The sequence below is a fragment of the Pelodiscus sinensis genome, chromosome 9 (assembly GCF_052426305.1).
Source record: "Pelodiscus sinensis isolate ZL-2025 chromosome 9, ASM5242630v1, whole genome shotgun sequence".
NCBI classification, from domain to species: Eukaryota; Metazoa; Chordata; order Testudines; family Trionychidae; genus Pelodiscus; species Pelodiscus sinensis.
In genome coordinates, this window is record NC_143060.1 from 11,454,672 (window position 1) to 11,478,384 (window position 23,713).

General features: G+C 44.5%; 1 protein-coding gene across 2 annotated transcripts in view; it reads right to left on the reverse strand.

The window, feature by feature from the left end:
• The window catches only part of ORC1 (origin recognition complex subunit 1), a 33,995-nt gene that overhangs the window by 9,888 nt on the left and 394 nt on the right, over positions 1-23,713 (reverse strand). For both annotated transcript variants that reach the window (XR_012905850.2, XM_075935982.2), the window contains exons 2-13: positions 21,221-21,281; positions 20,006-20,133; positions 12,503-12,672; positions 11,812-12,193; positions 9,147-9,441; positions 7,430-7,540; positions 7,224-7,328; positions 4,654-4,855; positions 3,632-3,738; positions 2,645-2,746; positions 1,583-1,754; positions 45-152 (exon numbers count right to left, since the gene is read on the reverse strand). Coding sequence is in view for 1 of the 2 variants with exons in the window: in XM_075935982.2 (XP_075792097.2) it covers positions 45-152; positions 1,583-1,754; positions 2,645-2,746; positions 3,632-3,738; positions 4,654-4,855; positions 7,224-7,328; positions 7,430-7,540; positions 9,147-9,441; positions 11,812-12,193; positions 12,503-12,672; positions 20,006-20,133; positions 21,221-21,281 (1,943 nt within the window). In the remaining variant the exon portion in view is untranslated. The remainder of the gene's footprint in view (positions 1-44; positions 153-1,582; positions 1,755-2,644; positions 2,747-3,631; positions 3,739-4,653; positions 4,856-7,223; positions 7,329-7,429; positions 7,541-9,146; positions 9,442-11,811; positions 12,194-12,502; positions 12,673-20,005; positions 20,134-21,220; positions 21,282-23,713) is intronic.

Genomic DNA, 23,713 nt, shown 5'->3' on the forward strand with positions numbered 1-23,713 from the left:
CCTGTGACATTAGGGTAAAAGAGCTTCGGGACACTTCTCCTCACCTCATCCACTATCAGCACCGTGGTTTTCCTCTTGGGCCCGGGTGTGCAGAATAGCTTGGCCAATAGCACTGCAGCATGGGCTGCTGTCACCTTCTGACCTGTCAGTAGCTGAATGGGTTTAAGCAATACACAAGGTTAATCAGTCTGTAGTCCAATACCTCAGGGTCTAATTCTTACTCTGTTTGACATCTCTCTACTGCCCAGCACCAAGTAACTGCACAGTACCTACACGTAAGAGTTAATATAACAAAGCTAGGCGCAGAACACATCAAAAAGACAAATTGCTGTACTAAAAACAGAACATAAAGGAAAAGATGAGGAATCAAGACAGACCTAGTTAAAAGGAAGGTCCTAATGATCACAGGTGACTTGTTCAAATAGAAAGACATTGCAACAAACTCTCGAAGACAGTCTTAAAAGACAGAAGCAGGTACATTTTAAGAGGGCTTCTCAGAGATTCTGAAATAAGAAAGCCTTGCTGCCAGGCCAAATCAGTTGCAACAATAACTTGTCTGACTTCAACAACCTCGGGTTCATATTCAATAATTTATACATAGCCAAAAAGATCTTAGACTGAATAATTTGTTCTTCTGTCTAATCTTTCACCAGGTTTACTCCTGAACTGATCCATAAAGCAAGAGATAACAACAAACTGATGTTATAGCTTTTCCTTTGCAGCAGAGACATGAAAGTGTACATGGTTAACCGATGAGCTAACATGCATGGTTACGTGCAGCCCTCCCTCCCCTACAAGCTGCCTCTGTATTGGGGTGAGGGGCAGGAGGCTCTGCAGAAATTTTCCAACAGTTACATGTTTACTTGAATAAACACATTTTAACATCCCTACTTTTCAGCTGTTGAGGCTTTCATTACATTACATCACATACAGTAGAATTACATCACTGCAGTAGAGCCCCACAAATCTGTAGATATTTGGTGGTCTCAGTCCAGTTCCTAGATGACTGGTGATCACATAGTAAAAGAGTTTCCTTCTCAAACTGGCAGCATTCTTGGCAGCTTCAGGAGCAATACTAAAGATTAACTTGTCAGGGAGACTGAAAACACTGAATGATCCACGGAGGCAGTTCCTCTTTGTTAGAGCTGACAGATAGTGGCAGTCATGTCTGTCATCCTTTTGGTAACTCTTCTGTTGCTAGAACGGCCTCTCGTATTGTCAGCTCAGCAATTTTCAGACACACAGTCATTCACACCAAGAGTTATGGGGAAAATACCAGGAATCTATTTTGTACATATTTTTAATGGAACTGATGTGATAAAACCCCAATTTCTTTGGTGCTGCTGCCTTAGTGAAGTTCTATACATTGACGTATTCAAAGAGCAATTTCTTCAGCTTCAATAGCAGAAATCTCCAAAACGAGATCACTTTAAAAGCCTGTCCTAAATGAAAAGCATGCTGTTTCCTTGAGAGAGTGCTGGGATGTGTTAGTGTTATGGCTCACGTAGGGATCCTAGGAAAAAAGAGATAGGGAGTTCAATTTCCCTTCGTATCAACAATATGTCAGAGAGGCCTCGCTCACCTGTAATATTTGCACATAGGCCTGGCGAGGATCAGTCAGCTTCATGCCATTGATTTCTATGAACTGGAAAGATGGTAGCTTATCATTTTCTGCTGCTTGTTGTAGACAACGAATTACTTCATGAACAGTTGCTGTTTTGCCTGTTCCAGGAACACCAGAAATGTACATACACCTAAAAGAGGAGAGGATCATTCATAACCCCAGTGACCTGTGCACAGAACTTGGAGCTCAGAACTCCCAAATTCTAAACCCAGCTTCGAACATTACCTCCTTCAGTTGCCTTGGGCAAGTCCCTGAGTTTCAGTTTCCCTATCTGCACATTGGGCATAATACTTGCTAACTTACTGAGGCCGGTAAGGAGTAAATGCTGAGTTGAACTAGCGTGTCCTCGCTACGGAGAAGCATCGAAATCAGTCCGAATTAGGCTCCGTTACTACCTCAGACTTACAGTAACAGGAAGTGCTCTGGGAGGCCTCCTGGAGGCCAATAAGTTTGAATTAGCAGCACCAGAGCAGCCACACTATTTAACTATTTTGGAGTTAGTGTTACTCCTGATGAAAAGCAGGAGTACAGAGTTTAAATTCTGTAGCCAGCTATTTCGAAATAATGGGCTTCGTAGTGTAGACACCAGCGGCGGATTTAGGGCAGGGCGAGAGGGGCGGCTGCCCTGGGCCCCGTGCTTCCCGAGGCCCCGCGCATGCGCCGTGGCGCCACGGCAAATGCGCTGTGTCAAAGGAGGGGCCCCGCGAAATTTCGCTGCCCAGGGCCCCACGGCGCTGCCCAGGGCCCCATGGCACTCTCATCCGCCTCTGGTAGACACACCACTTATAAATTCAGCGGGGGGTGGGGTGGGGGCATGGCGTTTTTTTGAAATAAGGCCCTAGTGTAGATCTGGGCAGAGAAACATGATCTGGGTGGGTTACTGCCTCCTTTCCTTCCCCAAATTGCACTTAAGTGGAATAAAATTTCTCTCCATTTACCCAAACAGCCGGCTGAAGTGTTTATAGCTTCCTCTTACCAATCTGCCCACTGTGTACAATAGTAGGCCGTGAGACAACTCACCCTCCTGTTCCATCAATAAGTTTGCTTTCTACAAAATTATAGATATCCTGAAACTCCTCTTCTCGGCAAGGCAAGGAATCTGGGATGGCAGAAACGTGCAGCCTTTCAATGAAACAAAAACATACCAGTAAAGTTTTGAGTTTTCAAAGCTCCAACTCAACATCCTGGTCAGAAAGGCAAATAGGAAGAATCCCCCTCTTCCTACACACAAATACAGACAGATATCTTGAGTCTGTCCTACACTGTAAGCATGCAAAAAGTATGTGGTTTATTTTTTTGTTTGTTTTAAAAGGAACCTTATGTCTTAAAAAGTAATTTAGAAAGTAATCTTCACTTATCTTTTAAATATATTCTCAAAAAACTCCCAGACACCATAGGCTCTGATTTTCACAGGCAAACACCATTACTATGCAAAAGTTAGGAAGACACTTCTATTTCTTGCCCAAATTTACAAAAAATCACAGAAAGAAAAAAATGAAGTAATATGGGAACCTGATACCAGGAAGGATTGGTGGGGAGACAGTCAAGTAAAGGGAAGGAGTTGTGAGATATAACCAATCATACATGCATTTATTTCAACAGCGCACGTAGGACTTAAACTGGTAACAAGTGTTTTTTTTACTAATGGGAATCAGCGTTTAAATGTTGTGCATTGATTCTTTAGCATTGTGCAGATAAAATAAATCTTTCTACCAATTTCTATAGCTCAGGAATCTTGGTGATTTTGTTGAGAACCAAAAAGGAAAATGCTGGGGAAAAATTTCCATATCCAGAACTCTAAACTTAATATGCATAGACCAGAAAAAAATGTTTTTAGTCTCTGAACCAAGGATGCTTCTGCTATTGCCAGTTCTTGAGAAGACCCTCAGTTTGGAAAAAGCATGTGTACTTTTACCCTATATGAATAAAGCTAAGCTGGTATTTCCTCAGTGTAATGCCCTAATTTCTTTGTTAAAGTAACAGGATGATCCCTCTGCTACACTTTACCTTAATCGAGCCTCTTCTAGCACATTGTCTGGATTCTCTGTTGCTTGCTTTCGAATGGGAATTCTGGGAGTAGCATTACGGGGCGTCTTGGGGGTTCTCGGCTCAGGCTGCAGAGAAAAGTCAAAATCCTCAAACACTAGAAGTAGATTCTGCATAATATTCGAGATATCTATATTAGAGACTTCTGTCTACATTTGCAAAAGATGGTTTACGCTCAAAGATCATTTGAGAGTTCCAGGGTGTAAAAGTGAGGAGAGAGCCAGACTCTATAAAGAGTACTTGATAAAGATTTAGACACAGAATTTAAAAAAAAAAATTAAAAAGGGAAATATCTGAAGCTCCTCTTGAAAAATAACACATGAAAGTATTAAGCATCTGAAGAGTTTTTAAATTTAAACAATCCTCCCTGCAGTGCTGTGAAACCATAAGAACTGATAGGCAGTGACTCTCCTTTTCTAATCTCAGCCTCCAACTGAAAAACAAAGAGCACCGCAATGTATGATCATAGTGCCTAGAAGAACCAATGACCAATCAGGACCCCACTGTTAGGTACTGCAGAAACACACAAGACTGATGTAATTATATGTAAATAGTTTTATTTTTAATAATTTAAGGTGGGATTGATTCTTCAACTATTCTATAGGTCACTTTTAGAAAGAAAGATCCTTTTAGGGACCACCTCCTTACAAAACATCTCAAATCCTTACCCCTTGATCCTAAAAATGTTGTATTCTGTCTAACATCAGCCAGGGATTGTGCCCTGATACACAGTTTGCAAAACACTGATAGTAATAAAAGACTTCATTTTCATTTGTTTCAGGAAGCAGAGTGTTTCCTTCCCTGAGGCTGGCCTCCTCAATTTCAGTGGCAAAATTTACATAATTCAGCAGAAACGTTACTTTGCACACTGCGATACCTTGCTTCAGATGATTCATCCACTTTGGTACATATGCATCAAACGCTCAGAACCAACAAAACCCAGAGCAATTGTTTTCCTGGACAATGACCCCCAGAAATCTTACAGCTTTTCTGGTGGTTTTAGCAGGGGTTGTATCAGAGGGCTTCCTTAAAGACTTTGGAGTGCTTAGTGTGACACTTGATCTTATTTTCCTCTTGGGTGTACAGGGCACCACGCTCTCTTCTTCCTCACTGCTACTGGAATCAGAGCTGTCTGTACTAGGCAGGTAGTTATCTTCTTCATCCGGCACAGATGTATTTAAAAAACTGAAAGAGAAAAAAAAACAGACTGAGGATTTGGAAAAATCAAAAGAAGATCGAATTATGGTTTAGAAACAGACGCACAATAGTTCAGTCACCTGGGAATAATTGTTTGATAAGAAAAATAATTTGTCTTGTTTTTTTCTAATTATCATGGTAACAAGTAGACAAAGATTTTAAATCTGTACTTGTACATTTTCCATAGCCATTATAAGCCAGGCAGGTTTAAGAGAAGTCAGTTTGCTATCAACAAGGATAATTATTGTGTTACTAAGTCCTGCATACTGTTTACTCATGTTTGTTGGTCTGAAACTACAGTTGAACTTCCTATTACCACTCATCTGGATGCCCCAGTGTATGTAATGACTCATAATAGCAGTTAAGAACATCTGTTTTGTTTTGTTTTTCTCAGTGCCTGGGACAGAACTCTGTAAACACTAGAGTAGCTTGCTAGGAAAGCTCATCAGTACACACAGTGAAGGCAGCCATTGGCTAGCATGAATAGTGATCATCTGACTGCCCCATATGGATGGCAGTTCTATACTACTAATGTAAAGCACTTGCATCTATGTTCTTTATTGCTCTTTGGATGATATATAAAGACAGCCTCCCTTACAGTTTATTTTTAACTTTAGAAACACTGTATTCACTCTAGATGCCGTGCACCAACATGCGAAAAGGGACCTCACAAAACCCACTCGGGACCACTATTGTTATGATTTTACATGGCCAGCATTCAGATACTGTACTATGGTGATGGATTACAATATAAAACCCTTAAACAGAGCCAAATCTTTGTGCTTATTTGCAAATTAAAACAGAAGATACAGTCCATACAATATTTATTTTATATGTATATTTAAATGCAACTATAAAAAAAATGTGTATTTAAATGCAGCTAAACAAAAAATTACTTTTCTTTGCTGATGTGTGAAGATAACCCCTCTATTTTCAAATACATATATTCCTGAGGGATTTTTTTCCCCTATTGATAATATCAGGAACAAAAGGTTCTTGCTATGCCCAGGAGAGCCAATGTAAGGCCAGTCTGCTCTACATCACTCCACTATGATTTTTAACCACTTAATGGCACCAACTGTTCACACAGAAGAGGTCTTGCTATCGCAACTGTGCACATCCAAACCTAATATGCTGTCTAACCCTTAACTCACTGGATTCTAGGAAAACAGCGCATGGTACATGCATATAGAGTGCAGCATCAGCTGCATATAGGGCAGGGCACCAAATAGATGGGAAGGAGGACAACTTGTCAGACTAAGTACACAGGCACAGAAAGTGTACTGTTTAAATTGCAAAAAAACCAACATGTTGAACTAATAAGGCTATGTCTACACTGCAGGCTTTTTGCGCAAGAACAGTGGTTCTTGCACAAAAACTTGCAGAGCCATCTACACTGCACTCACGTTCTTGTGCAAGTAAATTTACAGTAAAGTGTCGGAAAAGAGGGCTTCTTGCACAAGAGTTATTCCTCTCCCCATGAGGAATAAGCCCTCTTGCACAAGAGCTCTTGTGCAAGAAGGGAGTGTGGACAGGCAACAGGTTTCTTGCGCAAGAAACCCCAATGGCTAAAATGGCCATCAGAGCTTTCTTGCGCAAGAGAGCGTCTGCACTGCCATGGACGCTCTTGTGCAAAAGCACATCTCTTGCGCAAACGCACATGACAGTGTGGGCACACTCTTGTGCAAGACCTTTTGCTCAAGAACTCCTGCACAAAACAGGTATTGCGCAAAAAGCCTGCAGTGTACACTTAGCCATAGAGTTCTGGGGGTGAATTCTGTTACTAAATGAGTTTTCTTCTATAAGGTGTAGACATAAAGCTATTTAAAGACCAGCGGCTTGGAAACTGCCAGATTACAAACTAAATTTACAGTTGCACAATGGATAGGACCTTGGACTCAACACCTCGCTCCCACTGAGATGAGGGCTAAAAAAACTGCCACACAACTCAGACTTTAGCCATTGGTGATGTCACCCTTTCACCTAAACTCTCAAAGAATCTTCCAGCAAGAAGAGCGAAAACACCAAATCCAAATTATGAAGTAAAACAATATGCAGAAAGCATTTCTGAGAAAAAACAAAGTTTGTCTTAATACACCACAGAACAGTAATGAATGCAAGTTTTTTCTATCTTACAGTTTATTTTAATTAAAGAATGAAAGTATTTGCTTTAATTTGCAAATGTCTTAGATGTTTTTTGAATTGTTTTCTTGCAAACAATGTGTCTAGGAATCACACAAAGCATTTCCTTGCTTGAATGAGATTCATTGGACTTGCATTTCAACCTTAGACTTGGTGAATGCTGAGGTTTGCAAGTCACCAATGTTAATCGGATTCAGACTCAATGGAAACTTACTGGAGCTGTTCTGCAATGCGAGCAGTAGTCTTCTGCACACATTTCCTATGAGAACGTGGGGTCATCACTGGACTCCTGGTCTTCAAGACTTCCTCTTCAGCTAAACTAGAGGAAGAACAAAGCTATTTGTATCCAGTGTTATGTCAAGTGACCCATAAATCACTCTTGGAATAAGTGAACATCAACATTTGATTATCAGGATTTACTTTGTGTCGCTTTTACAACTGCTTGTGGAAGTAACTGCTTGTTTGGTTCTTTTTCTGGATTCCCTGGCTCTCTCCTCAGTTTCCTCCTCTTCATTTCTTCCATTAAAATGACTGATGAAGAAAAGGGAACATTACAAATACAACTTGTCCAATAGATGATGAGTCATATTGAGGTGAATCACTTTCACTTTAATAAAGAGGTATCTGTAATGAATTCTTTTAGATTTCCTAATTCCACTACATTGCAGACTATGGCTACATCTACACTGCAACGCTATTTCAGGATACCTGAGTATCCCAAAATAGCTATCCTGCATCTTCACAGCAAGCCCATTATTTCGTGCTCGCTGTTCTGATGCCCTGTAAACCTCATTCTACGAGGAGTAAAAGATATTTCGGAATAGCACTTTATTTTGAAATCTGGTGTTGTGTAGACAGAGCCAAATGAAGAAAAAAAGCTATTTCAAAATAGCATTGAAATAAGATATGCAATTTGCATAGCTCAAAGTGCCTCTTATTTCGAGTTACGGTACAGTGTAGATGCACCATAAGTGTGCAAGAACAAGCATTTAATAGCACACTAACAGCTTCATCAAACGTTTGCTCCATATTAACACTTCTTTAAAGAGGATTTGTAAAGAAAAAGGTGTCCTGGATTTTTTTCCTGCTTGTGATTTTCAGTGATTATGCTGATAAAAAAATATACTGAGCAAATTGAATTAAGATTAGTGTGGGGGAATGTCTTTTTAATTTTTTTTTCCATAAACATAAACAGACCAACATATATAAAGTCTGAGAAAGTATTCCCATAACAAATTCTATGAGGCCCAATACAGGTTGGCTATCTTTGTGCAGATCTATGTAGTTTACACACTTGGGATGATATTAGAGCTGTGTTGGGTATATGCATCAGGTGAAGAGAAACTGATGAAAAGAAGAGGAGGCTTTTGTCTGATGCCAGCATATTAACTTGTAAAAGTAGAGATAGCTAGACCACCTCCCTTTTCTGCATCCCCATCATATCTGCCATAGATTCCTATATTTCTCACTTGTAAGATCCTGACCTGTGTAGCCCTACTTCCCAAACTCCTTCCATTTCTCCCCCTTCATGTACCCTTTGCTTTGAAAGCTCCATATCCCAGGTCCATGGAGCCTCTTAATTATTAAAGCTTTTCTACATCAATAGAAAAGCATTTGAGTATATATTAGGATTTCACAAACTCTGTCAGTACTCTCCTTTGGTCAGAAAACTGTTCAAAATCAAACTTTATGAAATAAAAATTTGAGAAGGAGAGTATAGAATAATGGTAGCAAATATAAAATATGGTAGAGCTTTTCTCATTGCGTCAAGCAGAAAGAGGAAATAACGATCAAATTTGAAAAGAAAAAGCAGCTAAATCTTCCCAAAATTCCAGCACTATTAGGTTGAGAATAAGGATTTTTGGAAATGCACTGAACACTGAGTTACTACCACTCATAACCAGTATTTCATCTCTCACTGTGTGTTTTTATATTCTCCCATCTTACTATGGAAGACAGGGAAGTAAACATCTGTTGTTACAGTGACATCATTGCAGGAAGCACCCGCTCTTTTCTGTGGGATCTTTGATAATATCTTGTTTCAAGAGAATAATGATTTTTTTTTTAAAAAAAGGAAACAAGATACACCGAACAGGGGTACCAGTCAAAGATGCATTCAAACAGTGCCCCCACTTACCGTGTGTCATCATCTTTCTCCCCGAGATTCTTGGCTTTCAGGCTGGAACCTTGGCCCCTTCTGTAGGGAGATATCCTTATTGTTTCAACTGTCTTAGGCCAGTCTCCCCCGTTATTCTGTGGTGAGTCTGGCTCATCTTTGGTGCGAGATATTTTTGGAGGTGAGCCCAAAATCTGAGTGAATGTCACCTTTCTCTTGTTGGCTGATGGTTCCAGGGCCTCTAAAGCATCACAGTCATCACTCAAGAGTTCTAAAACATCGCATCCTGTCAGTTTGCTTTTAGATTTCGTAGGACCTAGAAACCAACACCACAACAAAAGGTCATGAAGTTGTACATGACTGATTTCATTAACTGTTAGCTGCCAATCCACCCATGGCATATAACTTTTGCTTAAATCAAGATGACGTGATAGAGAATGAACTGAACTATTTAATAGGAAAAACATTTCCTTTCTGAAAAGATGCAACACAGATTTAGGGGCTGAATTTTTAAGCCTCATATTATCCCTCTTCCAAACATAAGCTCATCTGAGCTCTAGTTTGCATGTGACCACCCTCACATGTGTAAATTCCTGATTGCACACATACATAGCTAAAGAGCCTCTTATCTAGTCAGGCCTAAATGCACAGTAGCCACCTAAGTATATGCTTAACCAGTAGACTGGAATAATCTGGCTTTCTGTGTCTATTGAAGTACCACATATACTCTTCATAGCAAGAGACAGACATCAGAGCAAGGACCAGGGTGGATAAAAATCAATGATTCTTTAAAAACATACAAATATTTTTTTTAATTTAAATAGGATTTTTAAAAATATCAATAAAATACTAAATTTCTCATTTAAAAATAACAGCTACAATTAAAATCTTATCACAGACATGCTACACCTATACTTACAGTTCCATAAAAATGAATTAATGACTCTAGCCTGTCCAGTCTAACCAGTTCTTGCTTCTTGAAAGTTAGGGGCTTTTAGTTTCTGTTTCTAAGCAGACTAACATGTGCAAAGAGACACACAAGCTGGATAGGATTGTTTTTGTTCTATGCTTATGTGGTGATGAACCTGGGCCAAGTTCAGCAGAGCTAGTTAAGACAGCGTCTAAAGATAGAGTCCTGCAAATCCGCAGATATCTGCAGGTAACCATATCCATGTATGTAAACTCCAATATCTGCAAGCTCATTTTTGTGAATACAGACAGGGACACAATTTTGTATCTTAGCAGGGCTCTAAAGACAGAGTGGTTACGTCTACACAGAGGTGTTATTTCAAAATAACTCACATTACTCTGAAATAACATAATCCGCGTCTACACTACAAGCAGTTATTTCGACAATGACAAAAGTCAAGCCTCCTGGAGGACTTCTTACTCTGACTCCTATAACCCTCATTTTATGAGAAGTAAGGGAAGTTGGAGGAAAAATGCTTTTCCTGTTGTGTAGACAGCGCCAAAAGTCAAAATAAGCTATTTCAACTTAAGCTACGCAATTGACATAGCTCGAGTTGCATAGCTTATTTCGGCTTTAACTCTGCTGTGTAGATGTGCCCAGAGACAATATATAGGAAAGGATAGAGGAAGCATAGAAAGGAACAGTGGAGTAGACTGGAAAGAAAAAGGCAAGACATTATTCAGCACACACACCACTTCCTATATTCCCCTCCACTTTTGCCACAGAAAAACTGTCATGGCTTCTGTTTGTTAGAGACCTTTTTCAGGGAATATTTTGAAGAAATTTATTCCATGGGTAAATTGTCAAGTGTAAGCAATGCAAGAAGAAAATGCCGGGTCTAGCTGCAAGAATGAAACACAAGGAAAACTGCTTATGAGGAGAAAATGAAGTCAATGAAGAGGTGGATGTGCCTGAAAGACAATGTGGATCAACTTTACAATGCATAATTCTTCGAGATTCTATCTATACATTTTGGTATAAGTGTGATTTAACAAGTAAATTCCCAACCTGTTTTCTATGTTAGATGGTACTAGAAAAGGAGTGGGGGGGACCAACCACTGAGTGGTACCAGGCCCCCCAGGCAATCCCCAAAGCCACATGCTCAGAGGCACGGGATGCCACGGGGGAGAAGATGGGAAGGGGCAACGCTTAAGGCCCAGTAACAGACAATCTCTCCTCCCCCCAGGTCTGAAAGTCAGGACCAGATTGTGAAATCACTCCAGTAGGGATTGGATCATGGGCCAGGAATTTGAGACCCCTGATTTAGCAGATTTTCACTAGACCCACTAAATTGATCCCCCTGCTGCATCTATCATAGCAGTGTCAATCCCTGGTAAGTGCAGACATGGCCTTAAAGGTGGTAGCAGTCTCCAGCCATTCCTTATGATATACACAGTGGCTGGAGCAGCTGAGATACTGGTGGAAACAGGAATTTTGCTCTTGATGCTCCTACTATCAAAAACAAAAAAACCACTTGCTGAAAGATTTGTTCTACACACAAACACTCCCAGGCAAAAAGTCCTGGCAGTGCGACCATAGCAGCTACAGGAAGGACACGCCTTCAGGAATTAGAGAGCCTCCTCTCCCAGTACTATGAATAAACACAAGTCTTCGGTTTCCAGAGCTAGCAACTCTGCCATTAGATTTACTATCAGTTGGCAAATTACTAGTAAAACCAAAAGTATTGCACTGAATAAACTATTGCTATGTACATACTGTTTAGTTCTAACTTCTTCCTTGCTCCTGGGGTGTGTATGCCATTTGCTACCCTTTGGGAATGTCTCTCCTTAGACAGGGAAGACTTGGAAGAAGAGTGTCTTGATTCTATTTCCATCTGACTGTTCTTGGTTTTCATTGCACTGCGAGTGACTCTGTCAGTCTCCACTTTCAAGGAGCAAATGAAGTCCAAAGGAAACACCTGGCAGTCAGTCGAAGGGCTCAGGCTCTCAGGCTTTTTCTTTTTCTCTTCTTTCAGCTCAGACAATAAGCCAGGGGACAGTGGCTTAAAGCATTTCCCATCCCAAGATTCCTTTACGAAGAATATCTGTTTTCGGTGTGACCTAAGAGGCACTGCCTCCTCTGGGGCCAAAGGTATCACCTACAAAAAAAATTATCAAGTGACCTTTTAGTATCTGCTATTTACTTAGTATTTTGTTATTTTGCCTAATCACGTATCTTAACATTTTATCCTACGACTGTTTATTGGTACACCTGTAACGAAGGACTACAGAGGACACTCTTGTTAGACCATATTAAGTAACAATGATGCTCAACATCCTTAAAGAGCAGCATTAAGAATTCAGACCGTTTTTGTGGGGGCAAATGTGTGGTTCAACCTTTGCTTAGGCCTTCCAAAGTTTTTCCACTACCTTCTTTCCTACATGGAAAACATGCCCTGGGTACACACCTTGACATTTCTAATGATGGCCTCCACATTTATGTCAGTGTCATATCCAGGAACTTTATCCAAAAATATCTCCTGGGAAGAAACCTCTCTTTGCAGCAGTTTTCGCTTATTGAGTGGTACCTCTGAAATACGAGAGAACCACTGAACAACTGCACGCTTTTCTTGAGAACCTACAGCAAAAGGAAACAAGGGAAAAACGGAGCATTCAAAACTCTAGTTTTAGTTATAGCACTATTATTCATCACTAACAGACTTAACCAGTGTTTCCCAGGTTCTTCAGGGCAGGGGGCTGGCGGTGTGGGGGGGTATATAACTCCCATCCTCATTTCAGAGCCAGTATAAAACCCCAGGGCTTGGGTTCCCAACTGTTTTGACCCACGGAACCACATGCCAAATATATACCCTTTTTTGTCAAAAATGTTAATATAGTGATATGTTTTCCTTTATATCCTGTTTGCTAAATTTGCTGCTGCCGCCTGTACCTTAAGACAACTGTGAAAGTTACTCTCTCGGCTCAGGTTTTACTTCCTTCTTAAGTTGCTCTTAACACACATACACACACCCCTTTCCCCACCTCTGTTCATTTTGACTCTCTCTCTCTCTTTCTCTGTATTAAAAGATATAGTTTTAACAAAAAACTCCAAGAGATAAAGCAACTGAAAACAAGAAACAAACAGAACACAAAGGAAAACCTTTACTTTAAATAAATCCAGTAAATTAATTATTTTAACCCTCCAGGAATGCAACCAAGAATTACTCCCAACTTTTATGAAGATATAGTTGCTAAGCAACAGCAATGCACTGTTTCTAATCCTAATCACTAACTAACATTTGAAACATGGGCTTTCCTTATTGCCCAATAGCAGTTTTAAAATAGAGTTAATATAAAGTAGTGGAAAATGCCATTAATACAACAAATTTACCAAATACTATAAATGTTATAAATAATCAATTTTCATTAAAAGCTTCAAATAAAAAGGTGGTAACTCGCTTATTTAAATGTTTAACCCTTTTTTGTATTTTTTCTATTTTTATTTTTGTTTGTCTTATTTTGTATAGTTATAAGTAGAATCTGGCACCATTTATTTTTAATTGTAAGTTATTCTGTAAATTATGTATATTGTTCTTTGTTGTGTGTTGTATGTCATGGGACTGCTTTTTATTACTTTTCATTTTGTTGCAAACATAAATTTTATACCCTTTTTTAAAAAATGTACCACACTTGGAATGTTAGATAACGTTTCTTTAAGTAGTTGTGTAGCCGCAAAAAATTTTTATCAGTTACACAGTTCCTAAAATGCTCCCCCCAGGGCAGGGCTGGTAGACAATGTGCTCCTGGCTCCACTCCCCAAGAGCACCCTGCACTGCTGCCTCTGATAGAGGCAGCAGCACAGGGTGGGAAAGAAGGGCTGCCTGTGGGAAGCTTGGGTCTGCCAGATTAAACTGGCTCCCCTTGTGGACTGGCTCAACCTGCCACTCCACACTGTTGCCTCTGTATCAGGGGGCTCCCCGGGAGTGAGGCCAAGAGCACACTGGCTGCTAGCCCCACCTCCGGGGGGGGGGGGGGGCAGCATTTTAGAATCAGAGGCAGCAGCACAGTGGGGCAGCAGTCCGGAGGGACGGGGGAGGAGCGCCCCACATACAGAGATTGCTTCACAGCAGCAGCCCCTGTCCCCACAGTCAGCCCTTGCCTCCCAACCCCGCATTGCTGCCTCCGATATCATAGGCAGCAGCAGAGAGCAAGGGTGTGTCCTATCTAAGATAGTTAAAACGCGCTCAAATACCCAATGCATTAGAAATCGAAGATAGGACCAAGTGGGTTTTGAACTATTAGTGCTACAGTAATCTGGCATACCACATATTGAGCCTGTTTCCACTGTAGAAACTGAACGGAAACAGGCTTAAAGGGACATAGAAAAATTGAAATCTACCTAACAAAAAGAAGTAATAATTGAAGATATCACACTGCCCTCAGTTACCTTACCAATTTCTACTCTTTGTTGCAGGACCAACGGCCTAAACATATAATGGGGAAAACTGACCACTTGGGAGAAAACAGTGAAACTGATCCTATACAAAGTACCTACTCTCATAATACAAGAGCAAGGGAACAGTCAATGAATTTGACAGGCAGCAATTTCAAAACACATCAAAGGAATTGTCCCGCTCCCTCAAAAAGCCTAAATTAACCAGTGGAACATTCTGCCCCAAGGAATCACTGAGACTAAATTTGTAGTACAGGCAGTCCCCGAGTTACGCGGATCCGACTTATGTCGGATCCGCAGTTACGAACGGGGCACTTCCTCTCCCTGGTCTCGAGCAGACCAGGGAGAGGAAGCAAAGCAGCGGCGGAACGCGGGGCCAGCTGACAGCCCAGAAGCGTCTGGGCTGTCAGCTGGCCGCGCGCTCCGCTCTGCTCCCCCCCCACCCCCCCTGCAGACCAGGGGGAGCAGAGCGGAGCAGAGCAGAGCGGCGGAACGCGCAGCCAGCTGTCAGCTGGCCGCGCGTTCTGCTGCTCTGCTCTGCTCTGCTCCGCTCTGCTCTGCTCCCCCTCCCCCTGGTCTGCAGACCAGGGGGAGGGGGAGCAGAGCGGAGCACGCGGCCAGCTGACAGCCCAGACGCGTCTGGGCTGTCAGCTGGCCGCGCGTTCCGCCGCTCTGCTGTGCTCCACTCTGCTCCCCCTCCCCCTGATCTGCAGTGGGGGGGGGGGAGCAGAGCGGAGCACGCGGCCAGCTGACAGCCCAGATGCTTCTGGGCTGTCAGCTGGCCGCGCGTTCTGCCGCTCTACTCTGCTCTGCTCCCCCTCCCCCTGGTCTGCAAACCATGGGGGGGGGGGGGGAAGCAGAGCGGAGCACGCGGCCAGCTGACAGCCCAGACGCGTCTGGGCTGTCAGCTGGCCGCGCGTTCCGCCGCTCTGCTCTACTCTGCTCCCCCTCCCCCTGGTCTGCAGACCTGGGGGACGGGGAGCAGAGCAGAGCAAAGCCGCGGAGCCCGGGGGCAGCAGGATAGCCACGGCGCGTCTGGGCTGTCCCGCTGCCCCCGTGCTCCGCGGCTTTGCTCCTGACGCCTGTGGTACAGCAGCTGGGGCGCTGCCGGTTGGTCCCGTAGCGCCGCTCTGGGTGCCACTGGACCAACCCAGCAGCACCCCAGCTGCTCTGCCCCAGGTGTCCCCTAGTCAGCAGCTGCTGAAAATGACCAGTGGCTGACTACAGGAAGCCCCTGCCCCGGGCTTCCTGGAATCAGCCGCTGATCAGTTTCAGCAGCAGCTGACTTGGGGATGCCTGGGGTTCTTAAGTTGAATCTGTATGTAAGTCAGAACTGGCGTCCAGATTCAGCCACTGAATCTGGACGCCAGTTCCGACTTACATACAGATTCAACTTAAGAACAAACCTACAGTCCCTATCTTGTACGTAACCCGGGGACTGCCTGTAATTGCAAAACAAGAGTACTTATTTATATGACTGGTAATAGCCACAGTCATCCTAGCCCAGAGGTGGGCAAGAGGCAGCTAGAGGGACGCATCCAGCCTGCCAAGTCACTGGATACAACCCGGGGCCACCTTGCCGGCACCCTTACTACACAGCAGCTCACACAGTTTTAAACATCTGGCTGCTGATTGCTCTGCATGCTGGGGACGGACGAGAGAATTCACATGCTGTCCTGCCCCCCAGAAAAATCCCTCAGCTCCCATTGGCCAGTTTTTGGCCAATAGGATCTGGGAAATTTTGCTGGCGGCAGGGGCAGAGTAAAGCCTCCTGTCTCCTTCCTTCCCAATGCTGGAGTGAGATGCCTAGGTAAAAGTCTCCCAGCCACACCCTGCCTCTGGCACTCCCCCACCTCTGTTCCTCCTCCCCGACCTCAACTACCTGCCTCAGGTCACAAGCTCCAAGTCACCACCAGCGTTCCCTCTAAGATTTTCCATTCATGAGTGGATTGAGTTTTGTCTTGTGCACCATTAATTGTTAATAGCTTGTTTAGATGTGTGCCACCCAAGCTATTAACAAATATCTTATAAACTTCTCCCCTCTGCTGCCATGTCTCCCACACTCCCCTCACCCCATCTGCTTGCCCCCCCCCCCCGCATCCCACCCTCCTCTGCTGACCTGGCTTCTGCCCTTCTCACTCCCCTCAGCCCTCCTGAGACTTGCCCCCCCATCCTCTCTGACCCCTGCACTCACCCTTCCCTTTCCCTCCTGTGCCCACCCCTCCTCTAGCCCAACTCTGATCATCTGTAACTGCCCCTCCCCATCCCCTTTCCTAACACCTCCCTCTACGCACCTGCCCTGCCTCTCTCCTCTGCCCTCTGGTGCTCATCCCTTCACTCCCCTCCCCATGTCTGCCCTTCTGCTTCACTCACACAATACTCCTGGCATCTGCCCTTACCCCTGCACCCAAGAGTCTCCCCCTTTCCTCACTGCCGCTGCCCTCCCAACATCTGCCCCTCTTGTCCTCTTCCTCCCTGGTACCCACCCCATCATCATCCTCTGCCTCAGTTCTCCTCATGCCCCTCTGCACCCTCACACATGACTTGCTCCAACCCCTGCCTTCCTCATTCCCACCCTGCCTTTCAACCCTTCTCTGAGCACCCACTCCTCCCCTCTCCTTCCTTCTTGCCCCCATTTCCCCTCCCCTTTCCTCTCCCAGCATCACCGTCTTCTCCCTTCTCCCATGCGCACTGACACCTTCCCATCCCTGCCCCCGCTCCTCCTTCCCTTTCCCCTCATTGTCTCCTCTTGGACACCTGGCATTTGTCTCTCCCTCCACCCTGCCCCTTCTGCCTTCCCCTTTCTTCTCCTGCCCTGACCCTCTCTGCAACTCTCAGAACAAGCCCCTTGCTCTCCTCACCCCCACCTTTCCCTTAGTTCTTCCTTTGCCCCTTCCCTCACCTTTTACCTTCCTGACACCTGCACCCCTCAACCCTCTCTAGCCCCTGTAGTAAGTTGAGGGTCAGTAACATGGTATCAGCAGGCCTAAATAGAGGCCTGTAACATGAAAACAGCAACAGGCCTGCAATCTAGTGAGCAAGACTTTGGTTCAGTAACAGGAGCCAAGAAAGAGGCCCTAATGAAAACTGTGTGATTGTGTAAGTTAGGTCGAGCATGGAAGGACACAGGGAAGCACTGGGTACAGACTGTGAGCCAAAGGGGAGTAATGGAACATCTTAATAAGAAATGTCTTGGTACAAAAACTCCCTAAAAACTAATACACATACCAACCTAGGTTCAGGACCAGGTCAGAATTGACAGCATGAAGGATAGTAAGTAAGCCCCCCTTCCGTAAGGTGAGGGGTGGTAACTAGGCAACAAAGGGTGGTAACCTGGTACGTAAAGAAATGATGTAAGTTGTTTGTACCTGTCTATAAAAGGACACCGCAGAGGGTGCTCTCCGGCCGACCTTGGGGAGGGAGGGGGGCGCACTAGGCGCCTGAACGGCAGGTGTCATTGCCTAAACTTACAGAGTGCACAGTAGCTTAACTTTGACTAACTGCTGTTAATATTTGTTATATGGCAATAGGCCTGCCCGGTGTTGGTACCTTGTCAATGCGGGCCATAGTGCCCAGTGGTGTAACATTGTACTGATCTCTGTTACCAACTGGTAGAGCTTCGTATTTGACAATAAACCTGCTCAATTGATTTCAAACCTTGCCTGCATCTGTCATTTCCGGGGCCTCTCAGAGATCTCTTGTGTTGACCCAAGTGCACGGGGTCTAACACTCTAGATAAAGGGAGTACTGATTGTTACGCACGCAGCCAAAAGTTTATCAACGGAGTAGAGGTCCTGTCAGGAGCGCGCCAGGACAACCCTGACCAGACGACGCTGACACTGACAGTCCAGACCACCGAAGGTGCCGAGGTATGAGAACACCGAGGTACGACAGCCCCTTGGTGGTGGGATGGGGCCAAGTGGTGGGTGGCTGCCCTATGTGCGGGAGTTGGAACTGCGGTGCTATTTTTAGTAGCCTGGTCCCGGCCCAGGAGTAGATGCTTCGTGGCCTGGCTCCAGTCCCAACACATGGGGCAGCCGTCCACCATACGGCTCTGCCTCCAGGAGCAGTTGGGGTTGGGACCACAATACTAAAATTAGTACCACTGCCCAGGATCCAGCTCGGATATTGGTTTAGTGACTATAGAATTAACCACCAGTTTGGGTGGATTGTTTGCCCTGTTTCTTTCAGTTTGCCCTAAATGTGGCACACTCAATTTGGCCTATCCCAGGCACCGGTCACAGTGCACTATGTTTCTTGCACCTTTCTGGTTGGCCACCAAAGCATAGGAGTCTAGTAATATTCAACATCTAAGATTTGAAACCTATATCCCTTTTGTCTAAACCTGTGGTTCTCAGTCAGGGGTACACATACTCTTGGGGGCATGCAGAAGTCTTCCAGGGGGTACATCAACTCATCTAGATATTTATCTAGTTTTAAAATAGACTACATAAAAAACACAACCAAAGCAGTACAAACTAACATTTTACACAATGACTTATTTATACTGCTTTGTATATTACATACTGAAATGTAAGTACAGTATTTATATTAATTGATTTATAATTTATGGAAAAAATGAGAAAGTAGGTAATTTTTCAATAATAATGTGCTCTAATACTTTAATATTTTTATGTCTGGTTTTGTAATCAAATAGTTTTTAAGTGAGGTAAAAGCAGGGGCCGGGGGGGGGGCAAGCAAGACAAATCAGACTCCTGAAAAGGGTACCTTAGTCTGAAAAGATTGAAAGCCATTGATCTAAATGACCAAAGAAAGATATATTTCATAGGTTAGGAATGATACTGAGATTTTATCAGAGGTCACTGAAGTCATGACATCTAGAGTCCTCCTTGACATCTATATGTGTTTGTGTGAATGTCTGCGAGTCCATTGGTGCAGGAATTCCTCCTAAATGGTAAGATCTAGGATCACCAAATTTGGTATGCAGCTTCTTCATAACTTAATGCAAGGTCAGCATTTAGTTATGCCAGGAAAATGAGATGTGCCTGGAACTGGATTGTTTTCCATAACATGAAAAGGGAGGGGGCTGAGTGGAGAGATGCTATACTTAGTCACCACTTGGGGCAACGAATGCAGGGGAAAGCTATCCTGAAGAGTGACCACTGGGACAGCTGCACCAACAAGGGAGTGGACAGCCAGGAACAGGGCTTGCCATTTTGCCTGCCACTGGCCCAGGTAAGTGGCTCCTCTGCCCCAAATCACTACTCCCTGGCTCTCGATCCCAGCACTAAACCGGGGGGAGGAGGGAAGCCACACTGGCCCCACCACTGCAGCCAGGCAACACAGCCACAACCTTTGCCACAGGAGTCACAGTCCACCCTCCAGCACCCCCCAGGCCACCTTGCACGGCTTGCAAGCCTGCATACCTCCCCCCTTCATCACATCTGGGGAACACTGGTGGGAGGTCTGCACAGCCCCTCACCAGCCCCAAGACGGGCCTGGATAACATCGGGTAAGTCTTCTAATTTTCCATTACAAAGAAAATACTTGTCCTTACCATCTTCATACAATTTCAGGAGTTTTGCCACAAAAGGTTGATCTGCATTCTCCCCTTCTACTAAAACAAACTCTCCAACTAGTATACACATTTCTTTTACACTTCTTTCTGATTTAATCAGGATCCCCCTGGAAAACAGAGGCACATGTATATTAACAAAATAATTTCATATTCTCTACAGATCAGATGCCCAGTTAACAGTCAGATTTGGGCCTTTACCCTCCCCTTTGCCAAATTTCCTTGCAAAGTCCATGAATCTTTTTCCTCCTCAAATGTGTCAATTCTTTTCACCAAAACAGCAACTAATGAAGACAGGTCAGAATCCATGAGTAACCAGACAGTCAGCTATCCTGCATTCAAGCCACGGAGTTAAGTTAGTGATGCTATCAAAGAATTATCAGAACAAATTTTTTTTAAAGTCTCAAACTTACATTTTTATAACCCCTTTTATCCCAAAGAATAAAAAGTGCTTGACAAACTTAAGACCAAACCAAAAGTCACTTACCTCCACGAGTGAAATGCAAAAATAAAACTGAACAGAGCAATACTGTATAAATGTTTAGGGAGACTGTTGAATATCTTATCCAGTTGTCTAATCTACAATGCAAGAGTTTTGTGCCCAAAGCCTTATTTGATGTTTACAATATCTTTCACACCAATAGCACTGAGCCTTACAAAATAAGAGGGTCTCCATATGGTATTGCTTATGCATATTCCAAACCTGGAAGATACAGCCGACAAGTACTAGTAATGCAAGTAATTGTTACTACAGTTTGAACCTCTCTAGTCCAGCACCCTCAGGACCTGACCAGAGTCGAACCAGAGAATTTGCTGAACCATGGGAGGTCAATATTTTCTAGCAGTATTACCAACACTTCTACTTACTGGACTGTTGGAAGACATTTAGGGGTAAATTAGAGCTAAATAACAGCACAGAACACTGCAAGCCAGGACTGGTGGCTGTAAACAACTATATGGGGACCGTGGGAAACTTGGATACACCCATGTAAGAGGACATCCCGCTATCTAAAATCATGACAGAACATGGATGTTGCCAGACCGGAGAGCGCCAGACTAGAGAGATTCAACATGTAGAATACTATCGTACATGAGAATGACCTAAAAAACCAGTATATTTCTTTATATGTCTCTGAGTCAACCTAAAATAGATATTATTTACACCTATATTGAAAAGTCTTCAATTGCTGGTCTGACCTCTTTTCTCTTCCAACCCATGAATAGATGCGCTTGCACTGCTGCCTTGTGCTCATGATTTCTGCAGAGAGATTATAAAAAGGATTAAATTAATTTTGCTGGTGAATGCAAATCATATTGTCTAATGACCAAAGCAACAGACTAGACTCAATATTCCTGCATTCTAATTCCTAGCTCTGCCATTGATTCACAGAGTTATCTTGGGCAAGTTGCCGGACCTCTCTATGCCTACGTTTCTTCAGCTGTCAAATGAAATTATTACTGAACATTGCAGAGTGGTTAAGAAAATTAGAAAAAAAATATATAAACTGGGTTGCTAAAGTTAAGCACCTAAATAAAGAAGTCTTATTTAAGTGCTGAACTTCCAGCAATCTCCATGAAAGAGAGAGCTTAGCACCTTTGAAAAAAAGAAATCAAGTCTCTTATTAATGTTCCTAACTTTAGGCTCTACATTTAAACATTTTGTCCTTAACATTTTGTAATCCACTCTGAGCACTCAAGTAAAAGGCATTTGGCACTCTCTCAATATTTATTTTACATCCCAGTATTTTATATAGTAAAAATACCCATGTGGTAAAACTGTAGAACCACATGATAACTCCACTTGAGAGTCCACAACTTGCACAGTTTACGGCAGGAGTGCAGAACCTCAGGCGTGGGGGCCAAATGTGGCCCGTGGCTTGACTGGAACTGGCCCCCAAGGCTCAGGGCCCCCCCTCACAATTGGGGAGTTCGCACTGGCGCTCCAGACCTCCACTGCTCCACTGTGGGGCTGAAGCACAAAATCTATTAGGCTGGGCCCCCCTAGGCTCTAATGTGCAAAGGGAATGAGGGCAGTGTCTTTTTCCGTCTCAGTCAGAGGCCACATAAGTGAGGGTCGTGGTGGTTGTTTTTTTGTTTCTCACTTGTGTGTGGCCCCCGACTGATTTTTCTGTGGGTCAAGTGTCCCCCAAGCCAAAAAGGGTTCCTACCCCTGGTTTACGGCATTACAATGGCATGAGTCCCACCATTAGTACAACCACATCTGCTATATATTTTAGAGAGCATAGTAAGAGCTAGGACCGCAAAATTTGGAATGTAGCTTACTCTTATCATAACTTAATGCAAGGTCAGGGTTTGGTTGTGCAAGGACAATGTGATGTGCGTGAAATGCAATTATTTTGCATCAGGTAGAAAGGGAGGGGTATGATACGAGGGCCACAGAGTGAAGAGCAAGCACATGGATGATGGGGGGTGGGAACCAGGAAATGCAACCAGTCCCTCAGCTCTGGGGAGAAGCTGGCAGGCAGCCCGCATGCCCCTCCTTGCCCCAGGCTGGCCCAGGGAGAAGTTGGCTGGTAGGCTGCTCCCCTCCCTGCCTGGCCCTGGGGAAGGAGTTGGTGGGAGTCATGGCCCCTGGAGTGCCCTACCAGCGACTGTCCCTGTAGCCAGAAGTCAACCTAATTACATTGCCTAGGGTGTTAAAATTTTTCAGAGCCCTGAGTGAGGTAGCTAGGTCAACCTAAGATTTTGATAGGTCAGATATATGCAAGACATGAAAAAGCACCTAGCAGGACTCTGGCCTAGACTTCTCCTCATGAAACTATAGGCCTCATTTATACTTCAAATGTAAACCTATACAGGCTGTGTCAGAGGCATGAAGAATTCTCATCCTAATGCTGTAGCTATGTCAATCTATCTCCCAGAGTAGCAGCTAAATCACAGAAGAATGCTTCCACCAACCCCAGCTACTATCATTTGGGGGAGGTGGACTATGTATATTAATGGAAGCCCTTCCCCACTGACGGGAGTCTCAACTCTATGGCATTATAATGCAGCAGAGGGCTTAAATTCAGGTTTGTGGGATTGGGGTCTCCGGGCTTTAGTCCCATCAGGGAGGAGGTCGGGGAGGGGGAGAGAAGAAGTTCAGCGCCGATGAATAATTTCAAACCCACAGCACCGAAACCTGGATGCACTGGCGCCCACCTGACCTCAGCTGGACTAAAGCCACAAGGACCCTGGCCCCTGAAATCCAAGCCCCCAATGGGGAAGGGCTCTTGGAAATCGCGTCTGAGAATTGACGCCCTGACGGAGGAGAGCGACCTCTGAGGTGCCCGCCGCCTAGACGCGCCCTTTGCGCAGCACATCGCGGTGTCCGTCCAGCCAAGCGCGCCCACCTGCAGATCGGCTCCTAGTGGCTCTGGTTCACCCTGTTTGGCAGTGGGGCGCTCTAGGGCGCTTCTGCTGCACAGCAGCCTACTCCGGGGGGTCGTTACGGGCGGGATTCCCGCCCCGCTCGCGGCAAGGGAAGGGCTCGCGCAGGCCAGCGGGCGCCCTGAGCCCCGGCCAGGCAGGAGCCCCGCAAGGCCGGGCCGGGCCACGCTGGACAAGGAATCCGGAGCGAGCCGCTGCGGCGTGAAGGCGCCGCCGTGCCAGAGACTCGCGCCACGAGGCCGAAGTCCCAGCCGCCGCCTCCTAAGCCAAAGGCACCACAGCGGGGCCAGGCCCCGGTGG